The sequence below is a fragment of the Bison bison genome, unplaced genomic scaffold (genome assembly GCF_000754665.1).
Source record: "Bison bison bison isolate TAMUID 2011002044 unplaced genomic scaffold, Bison_UMD1.0 scf7180017864279, whole genome shotgun sequence".
Lineage (NCBI taxonomy): Eukaryota > Metazoa > Chordata > Mammalia > Artiodactyla > Bovidae > Bison > Bison bison.
The window spans coordinates 4,258,760-4,276,735 of record NW_011494851.1 but is presented as its reverse complement, the minus strand read 5'-3'; the positions used below and the strand labels follow the sequence as shown (position 1 = coordinate 4,276,735).

At 37.1% G+C, this 17,976-nt stretch overlaps 1 protein-coding gene across 1 annotated transcript in view; it reads left to right on the top strand.

Moving 5' to 3' along the window:
• Positions 1 to 8,921: 8,921 nt before the first annotated feature.
• LOC104995177 (transmembrane protease serine 11E-like) overlaps positions 8,922 to 17,976 on the top strand; it is a 67,218-nt gene continuing 58,163 nt past the window's right edge. Inside the window, exons 1-2 of the mRNA XM_010848906.1 lie at positions 8,922 to 8,977; positions 14,467 to 14,582. Of these exons, the coding sequence (XP_010847208.1) occupies positions 8,922 to 8,977; positions 14,467 to 14,582 (172 nt within the window). The remainder of the gene's footprint in view (positions 8,978 to 14,466; positions 14,583 to 17,976) is intronic.

Here is a 17,976-nt window from a genome sequence, read left to right as displayed (position 1 = left end):
AGTACTGGTACACATTATTCCAAATAAACTATTTTAAAATCACTTCTCTGCCTAAGTATTTATTGAAAGTTATGGTTTATGAAAGACAATCCAAAACAATTTACTTAATTGGTTCTTCAACAAGAGAATTGACAATTAGACTCTACAGTCTTGGCACTTTCAACTGCCTTATAATCAAGCTCTATAACTAAGCAAGCATCTAGTTTGACACTTCCTGGCTGCTCCCAATGAGGACAATATTAAACTGGTCATTTAGAGTAAGTCTCAAGGGAATGTGTTTGTGCAAGAGTGTTGGTGTGTTTTCATGTTTGTGTGTGTGCCTTCACATAATCATAAACATACTAGTTTCTATTTATTGAAACCTATAAAGGAAAGTACTTCTTTAGCAGATTTGATTATTTCTTCAAAATATTTAGCAAATATTCATATCTTTATGAAGAGACATTTGAAGAAATCCACCTGTCACATATCACTTCATCTCCAAATTCTCTCATGATGAAGCAAAAACTTTAAATTCACCGGATCAAAACAAATTATCCAGAGCAAAGAAATCACACTGATCAGAATTCAAATTAAGTAGAAAGCCATTCTGGTGAAAAAGAGAACTGAACTAAATGAGAAATTAATTTAAAAAGCAAACAAAGCTCAGGATTTTCCTACCTCCAATCACACAAGTTAGACTGGAATTACTTATGCAATAAAATCTGTTGATACAGTATTAATAAATGATTTTTTCCTTGCAAAATTCATCCATCTAATGAGTCATTCATTTTTTTACTCATCGATTTGTTTGCCAATAGATTTTGAGCACTTCCAATTTGCCAGGAAAATTGTTGGCCAGCTGAGTCAACTTCAAGGAAAGAATAAGGTAAGCAGAAGAAGATGCAAAAGTCCTGAGGTGATTTCAAGTTTACGGGTTTGAGGAACACTAAGGGGTTTCCCAGGTGGCACTAGTGGTAAAGAACCCACCTGTCAATGCAGGAGACCTAAGACACATGGGTTTGATCCCTAGGTTGGGAAGATCCCCTGGAGGAGGTTCGACAACCCACTCCAGTATTCTTGCCTGGAAAATCCCACGGACAAAGAAGCTTTGCCAGTTACAGTCCATGGGATCGCAAAGAGTCAGACATGACTAAGTGACTAACACACAAAAAGTCAGCATGACTGGAGTGAAACTAATAAAAGACTGGTGTTAGGGGAGGTTGAAGAAATAAATGCAAAGGTAAAATTCTGAAAGGAAATTAGATGATTTTTTTTTTTTTTACTTTCTAGACTTCCCTGGCAGTCCAGTGGTTACGACTTCACCTTTCAATGAGGGGGGCATGGGTTTGATCCCTGGTCAAGGAGCTAAATCCCATATGCCTTGAGGCCAGAAAATATAAAACAAAAGCAACATTAAAACAAATTCAATAAAGACTTTAAAATGGTCCACATCAAAAAAAAGTCTTTAAAATTTTTCTATTTTCTGAAGTCTACACTGGTGAAACTGAGGTTAATCATCAGTTGGATCTATTAAACCTGGAACCTACCTTCACTGATTGAATTCGTTTTAATTGCTACTACAAAACTTGTATGTCCTCCAAGTGGCATGTAATCCAAACAATATAATGTTTTCCCAAGTTGTGTCCAGTTCAAGCTCCAGTTGCTTAAGAGTGGTGGAGACGGCAGACCCTCCAACCTGGAATGCCTGAATGACCACTTAGTGACATTTTGATGTCAGAGGGCCAGATGCTCCATCCTCAGAAGATGCCAACACCACCATTTTATGACCATGAGTTCTATGATGAAGGCTGTAGCTTAGTTATATCTGTGCAGAAACACAATTACCTTATCTCTTTCTTATTTCCAATCATCTTTCTCCATTCTCCCTGCACTTCAGACCACCCTGTTTGCTTATCCCAAGTCCTTCCCTTTGGGAAGTCCAATTTAATATTTTGTTCTCCCATCTTCTCACTTGGCCATCTCATGAATATGAAACAAAGACCCCCTGAAGCTGAGTTCCTCTGCCAAATTTATGATTAACCTCTCTATCCAAAACTATTTTCCCTTTCTTGTCCCATACCTATTAAGGAAAGAGGAGATTCAAAGAAAAGAGGAGATTGATATTGAGCAAGACCCTATGGGGTCCTCCTGGGAACAAAAGTACTTCCTTGTCCCCTCTGTTTCTTGTTCAAAGACTTTCCCTGAGTTCCAAAGAGCACATTTAAACTGCTAATAATTAGGAATGTGAGTGAAAGCAAAAACAAAGGAAAAGCAGCCAAGAAACCATAGTGTAATGATAAATAAGAAAATTAGTTCCTCTTTAAATTATATACATAACAATTTGATACTTTTCTTTGAGTTCTTTGACAGGAAGTAAGGCGCTGACCCAGATGAAGAATGGTAACTTCAGGCTAAGCACAAGCATGTAGACCTCAGATTGGTTGGAACCAGAAGGCTGCTGATTAAGATTCCCGGACCACCACCCTATAACCTCACTACTAACCAATCAGAAGAAACTCATGCATCCTGCAGCCCTCCCCTTAAGTTTGCCTTTAAAGATTCTTCCCTGAAGACTATTGGGGAGTTTAAGTGTTTTGAGCATGAGCCTCCCATACCCCTTGCATGGCCCCTGCAATTAGCCTTTCTCTGCCCCAAATTCCAATGTTTCAGTTTGTTTGGTTCCATTGTGCATCAAGCACAGGAACTTGGGTTCAACAACAAATAAACACTTTTTCTGTTGCAACACTCCATGGTCTCAGCATTTGGCTTGCTATGCATCAGGCAAATGAACCTCATTTGGTTACACTGGCTACTCTGTAGAGAAAGGTAAAGAGGACAAGAGAAGAAGGGATACAGTCAGAAGACTAATGAAGACTAATGCAGTAATCGAAGGAAAAGATGGGACTGATTGGATTAAACAGCTAACAGTGAAGATGATGAAAAATAATGCCATTCAGAAAATATATGTGGGGAGAAACAACAAGAGTTTCTGATAGACTGGATTTAGAGGCTGAGGAAAAGGAAAAAATCAAGGTTGACTCAAATTAGGAGTCTGAATCACTGAGATGAAATTTGAGAGGAGTTAAGTTTTGCTCAGAGTTGGAGAACTGACAATTTCTTTCTGAATCTGTTACATTTTAAATATACAAATAATAAGGTCAGGTAAACAACTGTAAATGTAAATACATATCTGTAGCTCTGGGGAGAGATTGAGACCTGAAATATCTATTTGATGACATTTACAGTTTCAGGGAAGTAGGGGACAAAAACCATGCTGGATGACTAGAAGAGGGAGTGGGAAATATAGCTTTTGGAAAATGGAAGGAAATACCTTGAGGATCAAGGAATATTTTGATAGCTAAAGAAGATGGAATGATTTTAGCATCACAACAGAAAGGGATTTAAATGAAAGAAGTTAAATTTGATTTTCTTAAAATTAAGAACTCTCTATCCAAAATACACTATTAGGGAATAAAAAAGTCAAAATGACAGAGTGAGAAGATATTTGCCATATACATAACAGATACCGTATATCTAGAATGCATGGGGAATGACTACAGATCAAAAGGAAAAAGATAACTCAAAAGAAAAATGGAAAAAGATTGAAAAGGCATATCAGAAAAAAAAAGAAGTTTAAGTGGATGATAATGCAAGATGAGGGTTTAACCTTATTAGAAATAAAGAAATGTAAAATAAAGCTACTGTAATTTATCACAGCCACACATGTACCAATGGATAAAACTGGACAGTCTGACGATATCAAGAATTGGTAAGGATGTTGTTGTTTAGCCACTAAGCCATATTCTGACTCATTTGTGGCTCCATGGACTGTAGTCCACCAGGCTCCTCTGTCCATGAGATTTCCCAGGCAAGAATACTGGAGTAGGTTGTCCTTTCCTTCTCCAGGGGATCTTTCCAAGAAAGGGACCAAACCCACCTCTTCTGCATTGCGAGTGGATTCCTTACAACTGAGCTACCAGAGGCTCATTGGTAAGGATGGGAGAGTGTAAATTTCTTTAACATGAAAAAAAAAAATGACATTATCAAACAAAGAATATCATATGCATATCCTACAATACAGCAATTTTATTCCAAAGTGAACACTCTAGAAATGGTTGCACATGTGCAGGAATATTCAAAGCAGTATTATTCTTCGCCAAACAGTGGAAACAACCAAATGTCCTTCAACAGTAAAATGGACAAATAAATCTTATTTTTCACACAATGGAATACAGTGCAGCAATAAAAATGAACAGACTAGAGTCACACCTAATAACATGGCTGAACCTTAATATGCCAGCAAATATGGAAAATTCAGCAGTGGCCACAGGACTGGAAAAGTTTTCATTCCAGTCCCAAAGAAAGGCAATGCCAAAGAATGCTCAAACTACCACACAATTGCACTCATCTCACACACTAGTAAAGTAATGCTTAAAATTCTCCAAGCCAGGCTTCACCAATACGTGAACCGTGAACTTCCAGATGTTCAAGCTGGTTTTAGAAAAAGCAGATGTACCAGAGATCAAATTGCCAACATCCGTTGGATCATGGGAAAAAGCAAGAGAGTTCCAGAAAAACATCTATTTCTGCTTTATTGACTATGCCAAAGCCTTTGACTGTGTGGATCACAATAAACTGTGGAAAATTCTGAAAGAGATGGGTATCCCAGACCACCTGACCTGCCTCTCGAGAAACATATATGCAGGTCAGGAAGCAACAGTTAGAACAAGACATGGAACAACAGACTGGTTCCAAAGAGGAAAAGGAGTACATCAAGGCTGTATATTGTCACCCTGCTTATTTAACTTATATGCAGAGTACATCATGAGAAATGCTAAGCTGGAAGAAGCACAAGCTGGAATTAAGATTGCCGGGAGAAATATCAATAACCTCAGACATGCAGATGACACCACCCTTATGGCAAAAAGTGAAGAGGAACTAAAAGCTTCTTGATGAAAGTGAAAGAGGAGAGTGAAAAAGTTGGCTTAAAGCTCAACCTTCAGAAAACAAAGATCACAGTACCTGGTCCCATCACTTCATGGGAAATAGATGGGGAAACAGTGGAAACAGTGTCAGACTTTATTTTGGGGGGCTCCAAAATCACTGCAGATGGTGATTGCAGCCATGAAATTAAAAGACACTTACTCCTTGGAAGAAAAGATATGACCAACCTAGATAGCAAATTGAAAAGCAGAGACATTACTTTGCCAGCAAAGGTCCGTCTAGTCAAGGCTATGGGATTTCCAGTGGTCATGTATGGATGTGAGAGTTGGACTGTGAAGAAAGCTGAGCGCCTAAGAATTGATGCTTTTGAACTGTGGTGTTGGAGAAGACTCTTGAGAGTCCCTTGGACTGCAAGAAGATCCAACCAGTCCATTCTAAAAGAGATTAGTCCTGGGTGTTCTTTGGAAGGACTGATGCTAAAGCTGAAACTCCAATACTTTGGCCACCTCATGTGAAGAGTTGACTCATTGGAAAAGACCCTGATGCTGAGAGGGACTGGGGCAGGAGGAGAAGGGGACGACAGAGGATGAGATGGCTGGATGGTATCACCGACTCGATAGACATGAGTTTCGGTAAACTCCAGGAGTTAATGATGCACAGGGAGGCCTGGCGTGCTGCGATTCATGGGGGTCGCAAAGAGTTGGACACGACTGATTGATCGAACTGAACTGAGAAGGCTTCTTGAACACTTCATTCTGCTTTACTAATTGCCTCTGCCTTAAAATCTAAACAAACTTCTCATTATAATAAAAAATGTTCTGTTTTTGGCCTTGACTCCTTTAAGTATAGACAGTGCCAGGGACTTGACACATACCCTGAACTCCATTTAGCCACTGCCTCCAACAAAACTCCCTCCATGCAAGAAAAGAAAACTAAAGCTTCCATAAGTGTCAGTGCAATGAAACAGGGAATCTGAAAGTACAGAGTGAAGTCACTCAGTCAGGTCTGACTTTTTGCAACCCTGTGGACTGTAGCCTACCGGGCTTCTCCGTCCATGGGATTTTCCAGGCAACAGTACCAGAGTGGATTGCCATTTCCTTTTCCAGGGGATCTTCCCTACCCAGGGATTGAACCCCCATCTCCTGCATTGCAGGCAGACAGTTTACCCTCTGAGCCACCAGGGACAAAAGGTATTGGTAAACTGGGTTTCAAGTGAGTTGGCCAGAAGTGTTTTACTATAACTTTTAAACTACCGTACTTTTTTCTACAATGTGTGCCTTTCAGTTCTAATGCTGTCCTAACTCAGTACCTCTCATACTTATTATGGGCCACCTGAAAAAAAAACACAACTGCATTTTGATCCTTTCATGATGATTTATCCATCCTTATAAGGTAATTTCACTAACATTTTTTTGTCCTGAACAGGCTTAGGATGCAACCCTGTTTCTTTTCAACCGTAAATGTACCACTTTCTACTTTTGACAGTAAGAGCAATTTCATGAACTCATCAACATTGGCTCATAAGATATGTGTTTATCACCCACTTAGACTAATTAAAAGAAAAAAAAAAATCTTTAAAATTATCCCACAGATGTTGAAGTCTGTATAATTATATTATTCTGGTTTAAAAAGGAAATCTCCATTTGGTTTATAGCATTTATCAGAAAAGAAAATATTTTTTTCCTCTGAAACTCTGAAGGTTTTTATAATCCTTTCTCTAAAACTTTTCTCTATAGAAGACTCAGCAAGCAGTAGTAGTCGTCGTTAGTCGCACAATTATGTCTGACTCTTTGTGACCCCATGGACTGTAGCCTGCCAGGCTCCTCTGCCCATGGGATTCTCCAGGCAAAAATACTCGAGTGGATTGCCATGGCATTGTTATTAAAATTGACGGTGACTTCATTCTTTTTCCCAAACCTGACTCAGGAAACATCAGTTGCAAAATGAAACGCCTTTAAATTTAGGGTAACGCTTACCTCTGGTACTTCCGGCAACGCCCACAGGAAAAATAAGATGGAATCTAGGCGGTAAGGTCGACCTTCCTTTGTGCTTAGTCTAGTTTCATTTGCTCATAGAGGCCCCACACAGAGGCCTTACACCTAACACGCTGGATTAGCATTCCCAGCACAGAACCACCAAGCCGACCACTTGGCACGTGTGCAGAATCTGCGCACAGCGCTAGAATCCAAGATGATGGGAGGGGGCCGGGTGAAGAAAGGCTGTGCCTAGCACTCCTAATCTAGAGTGTGAGCCCTGTCAGAATAGCACCCACCTTGCAAGAACTGTGCGCACCCAGCAAGATCTCCTCCAGATGAGAATTCTGTAAATCTACCCTGCTGCCAGCCTGTCAGGGAGAATATACAGACTAGAGCAAGAGCTCACAAATCTCCATTCTTGTTTAGTTGCCAAGTCATGTCTGACTATTTTGCAACCCCATGGACAGTGGCAGGGTCTATGTGGAACAATATTTCCACTTGATCCTATAAGTTTGAGTTTCTTTAACAAAGACTGTTGTCCAAGGAAGCCTTTGCTCCCAGAGCAACTGGATTCTCCCTTCCTGCTGGTCCCTGGCCTCTGGCAAATTCTTTTTCTTCCAAGTGGCTAAACATCAGAATGTTTCCTATCTAGTCTCCACAACATTATCTAAATTGGCTGCTAAGAACCAGAATGATATCTAAAAATCAGAAAACTTACTGGTTATTCCATATATACTTTTATTTTTTTTAATTTTATTTTATTTTTAAACTTTACAAATTGTATTAGTTTTGCCAAATATGAAAATGAATCCGCCACAGGTATACATGTGTTCCCCATCCTGAACCCTCCTCCCTCCTCCCTCCCCATACCATCCCTCTGGGTCGTCCCAGTACACTAGCCCCAAGCATCCAGTATCATGCATCAAACCTGGACTGGCAACTCGTTTCTTACATGATATTATACATGTTTCCATGCCATTCTCCCAAATCATCCCACCCTCTCCCTCTGCAACAGAGTCCATAAGACTGTTCTATACATCAGTGTCTCTTTTGCTGTCTCGTACACAGGGTTATTGTTAGCATCTTTCTAAATTCCATATATATGCATTAGTATACTGTATTGGTGTTTTTCTTTCTGGCTTACTTCACTCTGTATAATAGACTCCAGTTGTGGTACATATACACAATGGAGTATTACTTAGCCATTAAAAAGAATACATTTGAATCAGTTCTAATGAGGTGGATGAAACTGGAGCCATCTATACTTTTAATAAAAAAAAATCAACACCTTTTGGACTTCAGGGAATGGAAAACTCTTTAATGAATACTAATGTTAGGTTAGCAGTAAAAATGTCAGGGAGGAAATCATGAGAGGGTGATATGAGTCTAAGGAGACAAGAGTTATGAGTTGTAGAACATTAAGATTCTAGTGGAGGGTTAGAACTTGGAGAGCCATTGGTCTTCCACCCAAAAGCAATAAAGAAATTGATGCAATCTAGGTACAGGTTTCCCCAACCTCCGGGATCTACACCTGATGATATGAGGTGGGGCTAATGTAATAATAATAGAAAAAAAGTGCACAGTAAATATAATGCCCTTGAATCATCCCAAAATCATCACCCCCTCCCAGCTGTTGAAAAATTGTCTTCCACAAAACCAGTCCCCGGTGCCAGAAAGGTTGGGGACCACTGAAGGGAATAAGGGCAGCTGCTGTCTTCAGATTCACCAATACAGAACTGGGTAAAGACTATCCTTCTCAAACCAGGTGACCTTATTGCTTCCTCAATCACAGTGACTGAGAGTTTTAAATTTTGCCTCTACTTGTGTTGAGTATTTATGATTTATGAAATAGTTTTACTAATGTACAATTAGGAAATGCTCAGAAAGTGCTTTGAAGATGCAAAGTTGTATGAGCACTAAGTATTATCATTACATCATTATCATAAAACACATAGTAGCCAGAATCTCATAAGCTAAATAGGTGGAGAATGACTGAGCTGCACAGCACTCAGGGAGAAGATGGCAAAAGGACAGCCTCCACAGAGAGAGCAGGCATGGACACCACTGCAGAACAGGTGGGCTTGGGGGCTGGGCAACAGGGGGGCTTGCCCTCACTTCTCAGGGAAACTTTCTAAAGGGACCAAATTCATTAAAGTAGCTTCATTCATATTTTAAACTCTCAAAAACGAACTTTTTATGGAAATAGGAACAAAGTATATTCCAAATCAAAGAAAAACAAGAATGATTAAGATTGATAAATTCTAATCATCAGAGTCTGGTTTTTTTTCTGTGTGAGAAATTTTTTCATCACAGTTAAAACATGCATGACAAGTGTATGTATAAATTGCTGAAGCAAAATTGGGACATTTTACTTTTTAAGATAACTTCACTTTGAAAACTGAAAGATCACAAGATAGTTATATATATATATTTAATGGTGTGTGTTGATACAGAGACATTAATGTTATATTTATAATATGCTATTTTACCTATAGGAAGTGATAGATAAAAGTTTAAGTCTTAATTTTTGATCACTGAAATATAAAGTGCTTCATTGCTATACATTTTTACTGGTATGATTTAATATTTTAGATAGAAACAAGAACAGAAGGAGATTTTTTTTTTTTTTGATTAGCAACACCATATGCTTAGATAGCAATTGGCCCAAAAGTCAAAAAAATGTGCTGACTGGTTCCATGGCACACACAGATGGACAGATAAGTTTTGATTAGCACACAAAGATAAATGTTCTCACACATATTATAGTCATTTCTGTTACTCCAAAATGCATGCCTTAACAAGTCCATTAGGCCTGATCCAGATTTTTAAACAAGTTTTCTGGTTTTCACATCTTGACAACATCTAGATTCTAGGTGAACAGTTTAATAGAGGTCGGAATATAACTTAATTAATAACTGTTTGCTTTATGCATTCACATTAATATTTAATGTAACTGTAAGAGAACTCCCAAAATCTTTTTCATTAAATTGTGACTGTTAATCCCTATGATTTAATTAACAAAAAGTCTACTAAAAATGTTTGGTCTTGGCTCCAAGTAATATATTTTATGTTCATGTTAACTTGCTCAGTTCCTTATGCTCCATTAACAATATATGAGAAATAATGCACAGATACACCCTGATTTCATCCCTTCAAGGAAACAATTTTTAAGTAAAACTCACCAGTTAAGTCACACTTTATGAAATTGATAAATCATCTTCAATACCATTATTACACCTGAGTGGCTTAAAAATTGTTGTTGTTTTTGAGTTGCTAAGTCATGTCCAACTCTTTGCCATCCCATGGAATGCAGCATACCAGGCATCCCTGTCTTTCACTATCTCCTGGAGTTTGCTCAGTCTCATGTCCATTGAGTCAGTGATGCCATCCAACCATCTCATCTTCTGTCACCCCTTCTCCTTCTGCCCTCAATCTTTCCTATCATCAGGGTCTTTTACAATGTGGATTCAAGATACACTTGGTGAATAAATAAAACTCAGGAAAAATAGGCATGTTGTTGAAATCTAAATGTTTTTCTATTCCTCATGCCACCTCCCACCTAAGACCCAACAGACTCTATTTTGCAACAGACACTTCATATAATAACACTTTAAGAAAGTGGAATTTAATATGTCTCACATTGTTTCTAGAGAATACTTTAAAGAATCTGAGTGGTGACAAGATTTAATTTGTCTTTTGAATTTAGGAATACCCACACACACACACAAACAAAGCACTCAAACAGAAGATAACTACTTTCCAAGTCAATAAAACCCATCTTCATCTTTGAAAACTCAGATAATAACAGAAATGAAGTTCATTTGCCTTTAAATTTTTATTAACTAACCATAATTTTACATTTGTGAATCAAGATAGTTGTCTTGATCACTACAGTGATCTCAGATTTTGGCTGGAAGATAAGTGAGAGTTCCAAGTTGGAGAGTCCTATATAATTTAATTTTCTTTCTGGAGATCAGGAAAGAATCTTAATCCAAATTCTAACCTTATCAGTAAATATACTGCTAATAATCAAAGAAGAAATCTCTACCTACTTAGAATGCTTGTCTTTCCTAGATTCAGAAGGTTCTAAAAGAAAATATTGTCCTACAATTTCCACATTTTTAATAATGAAACAGCAATAGATGATTTGCAAATTCCCTGCCAACTTCAAAAGGCCATGCATCTCTCATTCTAGGAACTTTACATTGAAGAGAAGTTTGAAGTCAAACCATCTTCCTAGTAAACAAGTTCTTGTTTACAAGCATCAATTTTTTGTCACCTTATAGAAAAGAAAGAGAAAAAAATTAATGAAATGTACATGTAATAAGTTGTACATGTAAAAATTAATGAAATGTACATGTAATAGGTTGAATTATTATAAAATTGGCAATATTCAAATTTTTTGATTCACAAAAGCAGTGTCTTTATATAGTTCAATATAGTTTTAAGAACACAGCTGAGATAAATAGAAAATATATTCCAAGTATTTGTCACATCAAATTTCACACTCCATTTATCACATTTTCATTGAGGCTTATTCCATGGTAACCTGTATTAAGGAAAACATACAGACATATACCTTTCAGTATGGAAGAGGATACTTTATGATAACATACTCATCTACAGAATTTAAATTACCAAGGTTTTACCAAGTCCTTTAGTCTTTTCCTTTTCCAAAATCTGTGTCATATACTCTTCTAAACTCAGTAAGTGAATTGGTCCAACTGAAAAGTGTTTTCCTCTAAACTTTTACATAGTCAGGTATCCTTATGGTTTTTTATTTTATTATGGACCAAAAGAGTTCATGATTATCACATTTCTTTAGAAATATTGAGATATTAATTTTATGTGCAGGAAGCAAACATGATTTTGACAAACACTATTTAAATAGTCAAAGTGAGTTTTCTTTTTAAGTAAAAGGAAATATCTAAAAGATGTAAAATTTGGACATTTATCTATACCAGGGATCTAGTAAATATTTCTCCAAGGAATATTACCTTTCAGAGACTGACTGTTAACTAACTAAAAAATAAATTTCTGATAGATACTTGACTCTATTTACAAATTAAAAATCAAATTAATATGAATGCTTTTAAACTAATGAAAATTTAGTAGTCATTTTAATGTATATATTTCAATGACATATATCAGCAATGTCTTTCACACATACAAGCATACCTGGAATATTTTACATGTGGGTATATATAAAATATGAAATATATAATATAAATTCAAATGTATATTATATTACCAATATAAATATGAAGTGTTTTATTTTCTTAGGTAGAACATTCTACAACACAACTGACCCAGTACCTTCAATAAGTCAATGTCACAAAAAATTTAAAAAGGAAAGCAGGATATGAAAGTTATTCTAGGTTAAAAGAGACGTAAGCAAAATAATAAACAAATGCAATGTGAGGGTTTTCATCTGATTTTTGTTCAACAACAAAAAAATGTAAAATATATCTTGAGGAATATGACCTTGATATTACAGTATTTTTAAAAATTATTACTAATTTTATTAGAAATGATGATCATTTTTAAATGCCCTTATTTTTTATATAGAAAAAATGTTAAATTACTTTTCCATTGTTAATGTCATGATGCAATTATTTTCTATAATTATTGCTTTCTGTAACTACTAATACTTCAGAAAAATAGATGAAAACTTACAAAATATTTTTAAATATATGTGATTGATAAATTGAGTTTTATTAAACTATTTTCTATACTTTTATGTATATATTTAAATTTTCCATAACAAAATAAAACTTTTCTTGATCCTGTTTTCTTCGCCATGTATATATTCCCATTTCTTTACTCCCTTTTTCAGCAAAATCTTTGAAAGTGTGATCAGTGCTTATTGTCTCTAGTTCCTCTACTTCCATTCTCTCTCAAATCATCTCTAGCTACTATCATACCCCTTCTATTCCTAAAATTTCTTGCATCAAGGTCACCAATAACCTCATAATGGTAAACCAATGATGAATTTTCAGTGCTCATCAATTTTATGAGCCATTGGCAATCATCTGACACAGTTGATCCCCTACATAATCCTTGATAAACTTCTATTGCCTCCCAGGACATCAATTTTCTTGGTTTTCCTCCTACTGGCATTGGTGGCTTCCTCTCAGTCTCCTTTGCTTGGTCTTCCTCTTCTCCCTGCTCTCTTAAAATAGGAGTGTCCCAGTGATCATCTCTTGACCTTTTTCTCTAGTTACACTAGCTCCTTTGGTAATGCCATCTGGCCCCAGAGCCTAATCTCTGTTGCGGAGTGCCAAATGTATATCACCAGCCCAGACCTCTGTTCAAATCTCCAGATTTGTATAGGGATATACAAATCTTCATCTTCACCTTCATCTTCACCTGCATCTTCACTTGGATGACTAGTGAACATCTAAAACATAAAACTGAAATAATAATCATCTCCTCAAAAACCTGCTATAGCAATAGCCTTCCCATCTCAGATGTAGACAACTCCTCCCCTCAAGCCCTCAAGCTAAAGAACTGGAAACAGTCTTTCACATGTCTTTTCCATCTACTCCACCAGTTCATCGGGAACTTCTATCAACTCTGTATTCAGAATATATCCAGCTCAAATCCTTTTCACTTTCTCCACCTCCAGCACTCTGGTCCAAGTCAACATCATATTGTGCCCCAATTATTATCATTTCTTATCTTGTCACTCTGCTTCCACACTTGCCATGTATAATTTACTTTCCACAAAGCAGTCAGAGGGATCTCATTAAGAAATTAGGCCAAATCATCATAGTCTTCCATTCAAAGACTTCCAAAGTTCACACTTAACTCAGAGGGAAAAAAAATTTATTACAATGACCCACAGTCTCTATATGACCTGGACCCTGGTACTAATAAGAATTACTCTTACCACTTTCTGCCTCATTCACATTCCTGACATAGCTCTACTTTTCCTATAGTACTTATTACCTTTTTACCGCATTTTATTTATTAAATATACTCATTTATTGTCTATATCCCCTTAGTAAAATGTAATCTTCATAAGGAAAGAGATTTTTATTCCTACAACTATGCTTAGTAGGCTATCTATAAATATTAGCTGAATGAAGTAAGTTTAATTTTAGTAATACATTATTGATATGTGCTGAAAAATAAGCAGGTCAATATTAATTCACTAGTTTTACATATTGTTCCCCAAGCTCAGCTTCCCTGGTGGCTCAGAGGATAAAGCGTCTGCCTGCAATGCAGGAAACCTGGGTTCGATCCTTGGGTTGGGAAGATCCCCTGGAGAAGGAAATGGCAACCCACTCCAGTATTCTTGCCTGGAGAATCCCATGGACAGAGGAGCCTGGCAGGCTACAGTCCATGGGGTCGCAAAGAGTTGGACACGACTGAGGGACTTCACACACACACAAACACACACACACACACACGCACACACAAGCTCAGCAGTCCACTGAGTCCATAATTAACGTAAAACAGTGCACTTTTACATTTTACATCAAAGTCCATGTTTATTTCTGAGAGTATCCTATATTTTGCTCATATTAACACTTGCTTCCCTATCCTTACTGCTCGAAAGAATGGATTCAAACACAAAAATGAAAATCACAAGATGTGGAAAAATTACCCTGTGTATCTTAACGATGGTCATCGCCATACTAGTCATCGGACTCATTGTTTGTTTTGTCACTTATGGTGAGTACTCAATATGCCTGATTTTCTGATCATACAGAATTATTATTGTTGGGAAAATTAGGAATTTTGAGAATGAGAGAAGGAAAGCAGTCCTATAAGATTACTAGACAGAGAGAATTTCTCGTGGTTAATAACATTTAATGAGATTGTTCTTTAGCAAACTTTGGCTTAGGGCATTCTGCATCCAAAGATTTGATGTGGTGGTTTCTGGGTAAAGATTTATGTTCTCAATTCAATGTATTATTGAATCAAGTAGTCATAGCCCCTACCTTTGCTGAACATAGAACTTTCTGAAGAGAAAGTCAGTGAGTTAACAAATAAACATAAGTCTATAACATGGGATTCTAAGGTTTCTTATCCCAAGGCCTGTAATTTTTTCTCTATACTAAGTTTTCTTCTCATAAAATTCTTACTAAAAAGTAGAATTTTCCCTATTATTGAGGAATAAAATTTAAACTGTCAGAACAGTATTTTCCTATATTTTGCATACTATAGAAAAAAATATGGAGTCATCCTGGGAGCTTTCCCTGTGGCTCAGATGGTGAAGAATCTGCGTGCAAAGCAGGAGACACAAGTTCGATCCCTGGGTTAGGAAGATCCCCTGGAGGAGGGCATGGCAAGCCACTCCAGTATTCTTGCCTGGAGAATCTCATGGACAGAAGAGCCTGGAGGGCTACAATCCATGGGGTCACAAAGAGTAGGACACAGCTCAGTTACTAATGCTTTACTTCCAGGTTGTTTTTCTTAAAAATAGCTTTTTGTGCCAAGTTTTCTGTTCTATTCTCGTTACTGCCTTTAACTCCCTCTTTCCTAACCTTTTTAAGAATGAGGACTTTTTATAGGGGAAATTTTTTCCTACATTCCCTCAAGAGAATAAATACTTCTTGAATTAAAAAAGGCATAAACAATATAAACTTAGTAATGCTTTTAGTTAACCTGCTTAATTACGTCTATATATGTTTGAAAATGACATATGTATAAGAATTGTTTTTAAGTATAGAAAAAATGCCTGGTGTATATACATATATATATATATTTTTTTCCCCAGAATCATCTCTATTGCCAACTTACCCCTACCCTATATAATTCATGGCTTACAGGATGGGAACAACTGCTGTAAATCATCGTAGTATTTAAAAAAGATAAAATACATTTAGAAAGAGGCTTTCTGGCTAAATAAACATTCATTTCCATTTATAAGAGGACAAGAACTTGGATAAAGAGAAATCGAGTTGTGTGTAATGGAATAAAGAGGCCATCTCCTCAGTAACTGTGTATTTTACTACCATCTGTTTCATCTTCCAGAGACAGACACAATTGTGTGAACACTATCATTAGGTAGGTCATAATGCCAGCTGCTACCACAGCCAAAACAAGAGTCATAGTCATAGTATATGCCCATAAACCTTTGAGTAAGAGGTGCTCACTCGAGACAGACGTTGCCTTTCATCAAGTGTGTAAAAGTGCCAGAAACTGGAGATAGGCAAGGATATTTGAATAGGTTATCTTTAGAGATAGGTGCGCTGTAATTTCCCATACAGCTACAACCACCCTGATATGTGAAGAATAGGTGATGTATTTCCCTTTACGTCAAGCTGAGAGAAGGACTCTGAAAGAGACCAATGCAACCCTAAGAAGACTTGCAGATCCAAGAAGAGAGTGGACTGGACTCTGACTCACATGTGGACATTCTAAAAGGCAAGAGACGTGGTGCTTGTTTAAGCAGAGTGAAGAGAAGACAGTACCCTTGGGCCATTTGAACAACTAGTCTTTGAGACAAATAATGCATAAAATGTTCCCTGTGAAACAGATATAGACCACCCTAGAAAAAAGCCCATCACCTAAGGTCCTTTTCAAGAGGCCACCTGGAGGGGTAATCAGATCTTCAGTTAAAGAATAGGAAGTATCTCCAGCTACTTAAATGCTAATGAATGAGTAAAGTTAAGCTGGAATTACTACATTTGTTCGTGTAAAGGAACTGTAGTTGAAACATCACCAGTAATGAGTAGAAAAATGAATATCAAAATTCAGGAAAAAAAAGAAAAACTAGAAAGAAGTTAATTGTAAATACAAACTAAGTTCCTAGAGCACAAGAGCTAGATGCCAAATTCTCAACCATTCAAGTAGGCACCTACGGGGGTCCAAATCCTGTATATTAAGTGGAAAAGGAGGAATAGCGAGACTTAGTGGGTAAAGAGGTTGGGAAGGAAACTATCTCAAATTTAAGTTCAAATTTTGATTATTAAATGGACCTGGATATCTTACTTTCTGAATCGAGATCCTGTTTTGGGTTTATAGTGATGGTAAGACTTTTTAATACTAAAGAATTAAATCAAATTTTTATGGTTACACCCTATAAAATATTCTTGTTTGAAATACCAGTCTATATACATGTGTATATAGTACAAATATATGCATCATGTTGCATATAATGGATATATGAAAGTGAAAGTATTAGTTGCTCAGTCATGTCTGACTTTTTGTGACTCCATGGACTGTAGCTCACCAGGCTACTCTGTCCATGGAATTCTCCAGGCAAGAACATTGCCATGGTTAGCCATTTCCTGCTCCAGGGGATTTTCCTGATCCAGGGACTGAACCCAGGTCACCTGCACTGCAGGCAGATTCTTTACCATCTGAGCCATCAGGAGTAGCCCAATGTATATATAATACACATATTTGGCCTTGGAATATGGGATGAAGCAGGGCAAAGACTAATAATGTTTTGCCAAGAGAACGCACTGGTCATAGAAAACACCTTCTTCCAACAACACAAGAGAAGACTCTACACATGGACATCACCAGATGGTCAACACCGAAATCAGATTGATTATATTCTTTGCAGCCAAAGATGGAGAAGCTCTATACAGTGAGCCAAAACAAGACCGGGAGCTGACTGTGGCTCAGATCATGAGCTCCTTATTGCCAAATTCATACTTAAACTGAAGAAAGTAGGGAAAACCACTAGACGTTTCAGATATTACCTAAATCAAATCACTTATGATTATACAGCGAAAGTGAGAAATAGATTTAAGGGACTAGATCTGATACATAGACTGCCTGATGAACTATGGACTGAGGTTCGTGACATTGTACAGGAAACAGGGATCAAGACCATCCCCATGGAAAAGAAATGCAAAAAAGCAAAATGGCTGTCTGGGGAGGCCTTACAAATAGCTGTGAAAAGAAGAGAAACGAAAAGCAAAGGAGAAAAGGAAAGATATGATCATCTGAATGCAGAGTTCCAAAGAATAGCAAGAAGAGATAAAAAAGCCTTTCTCAGCAATCAATGCAAAGAAATAGAGGAAAACAACAGAATGGGAAAGACTACAGATCTCTTCAAGAAAATTAGAGATACCAAGGGAACATTTCATGCAAAGATGGCCTCAATAAA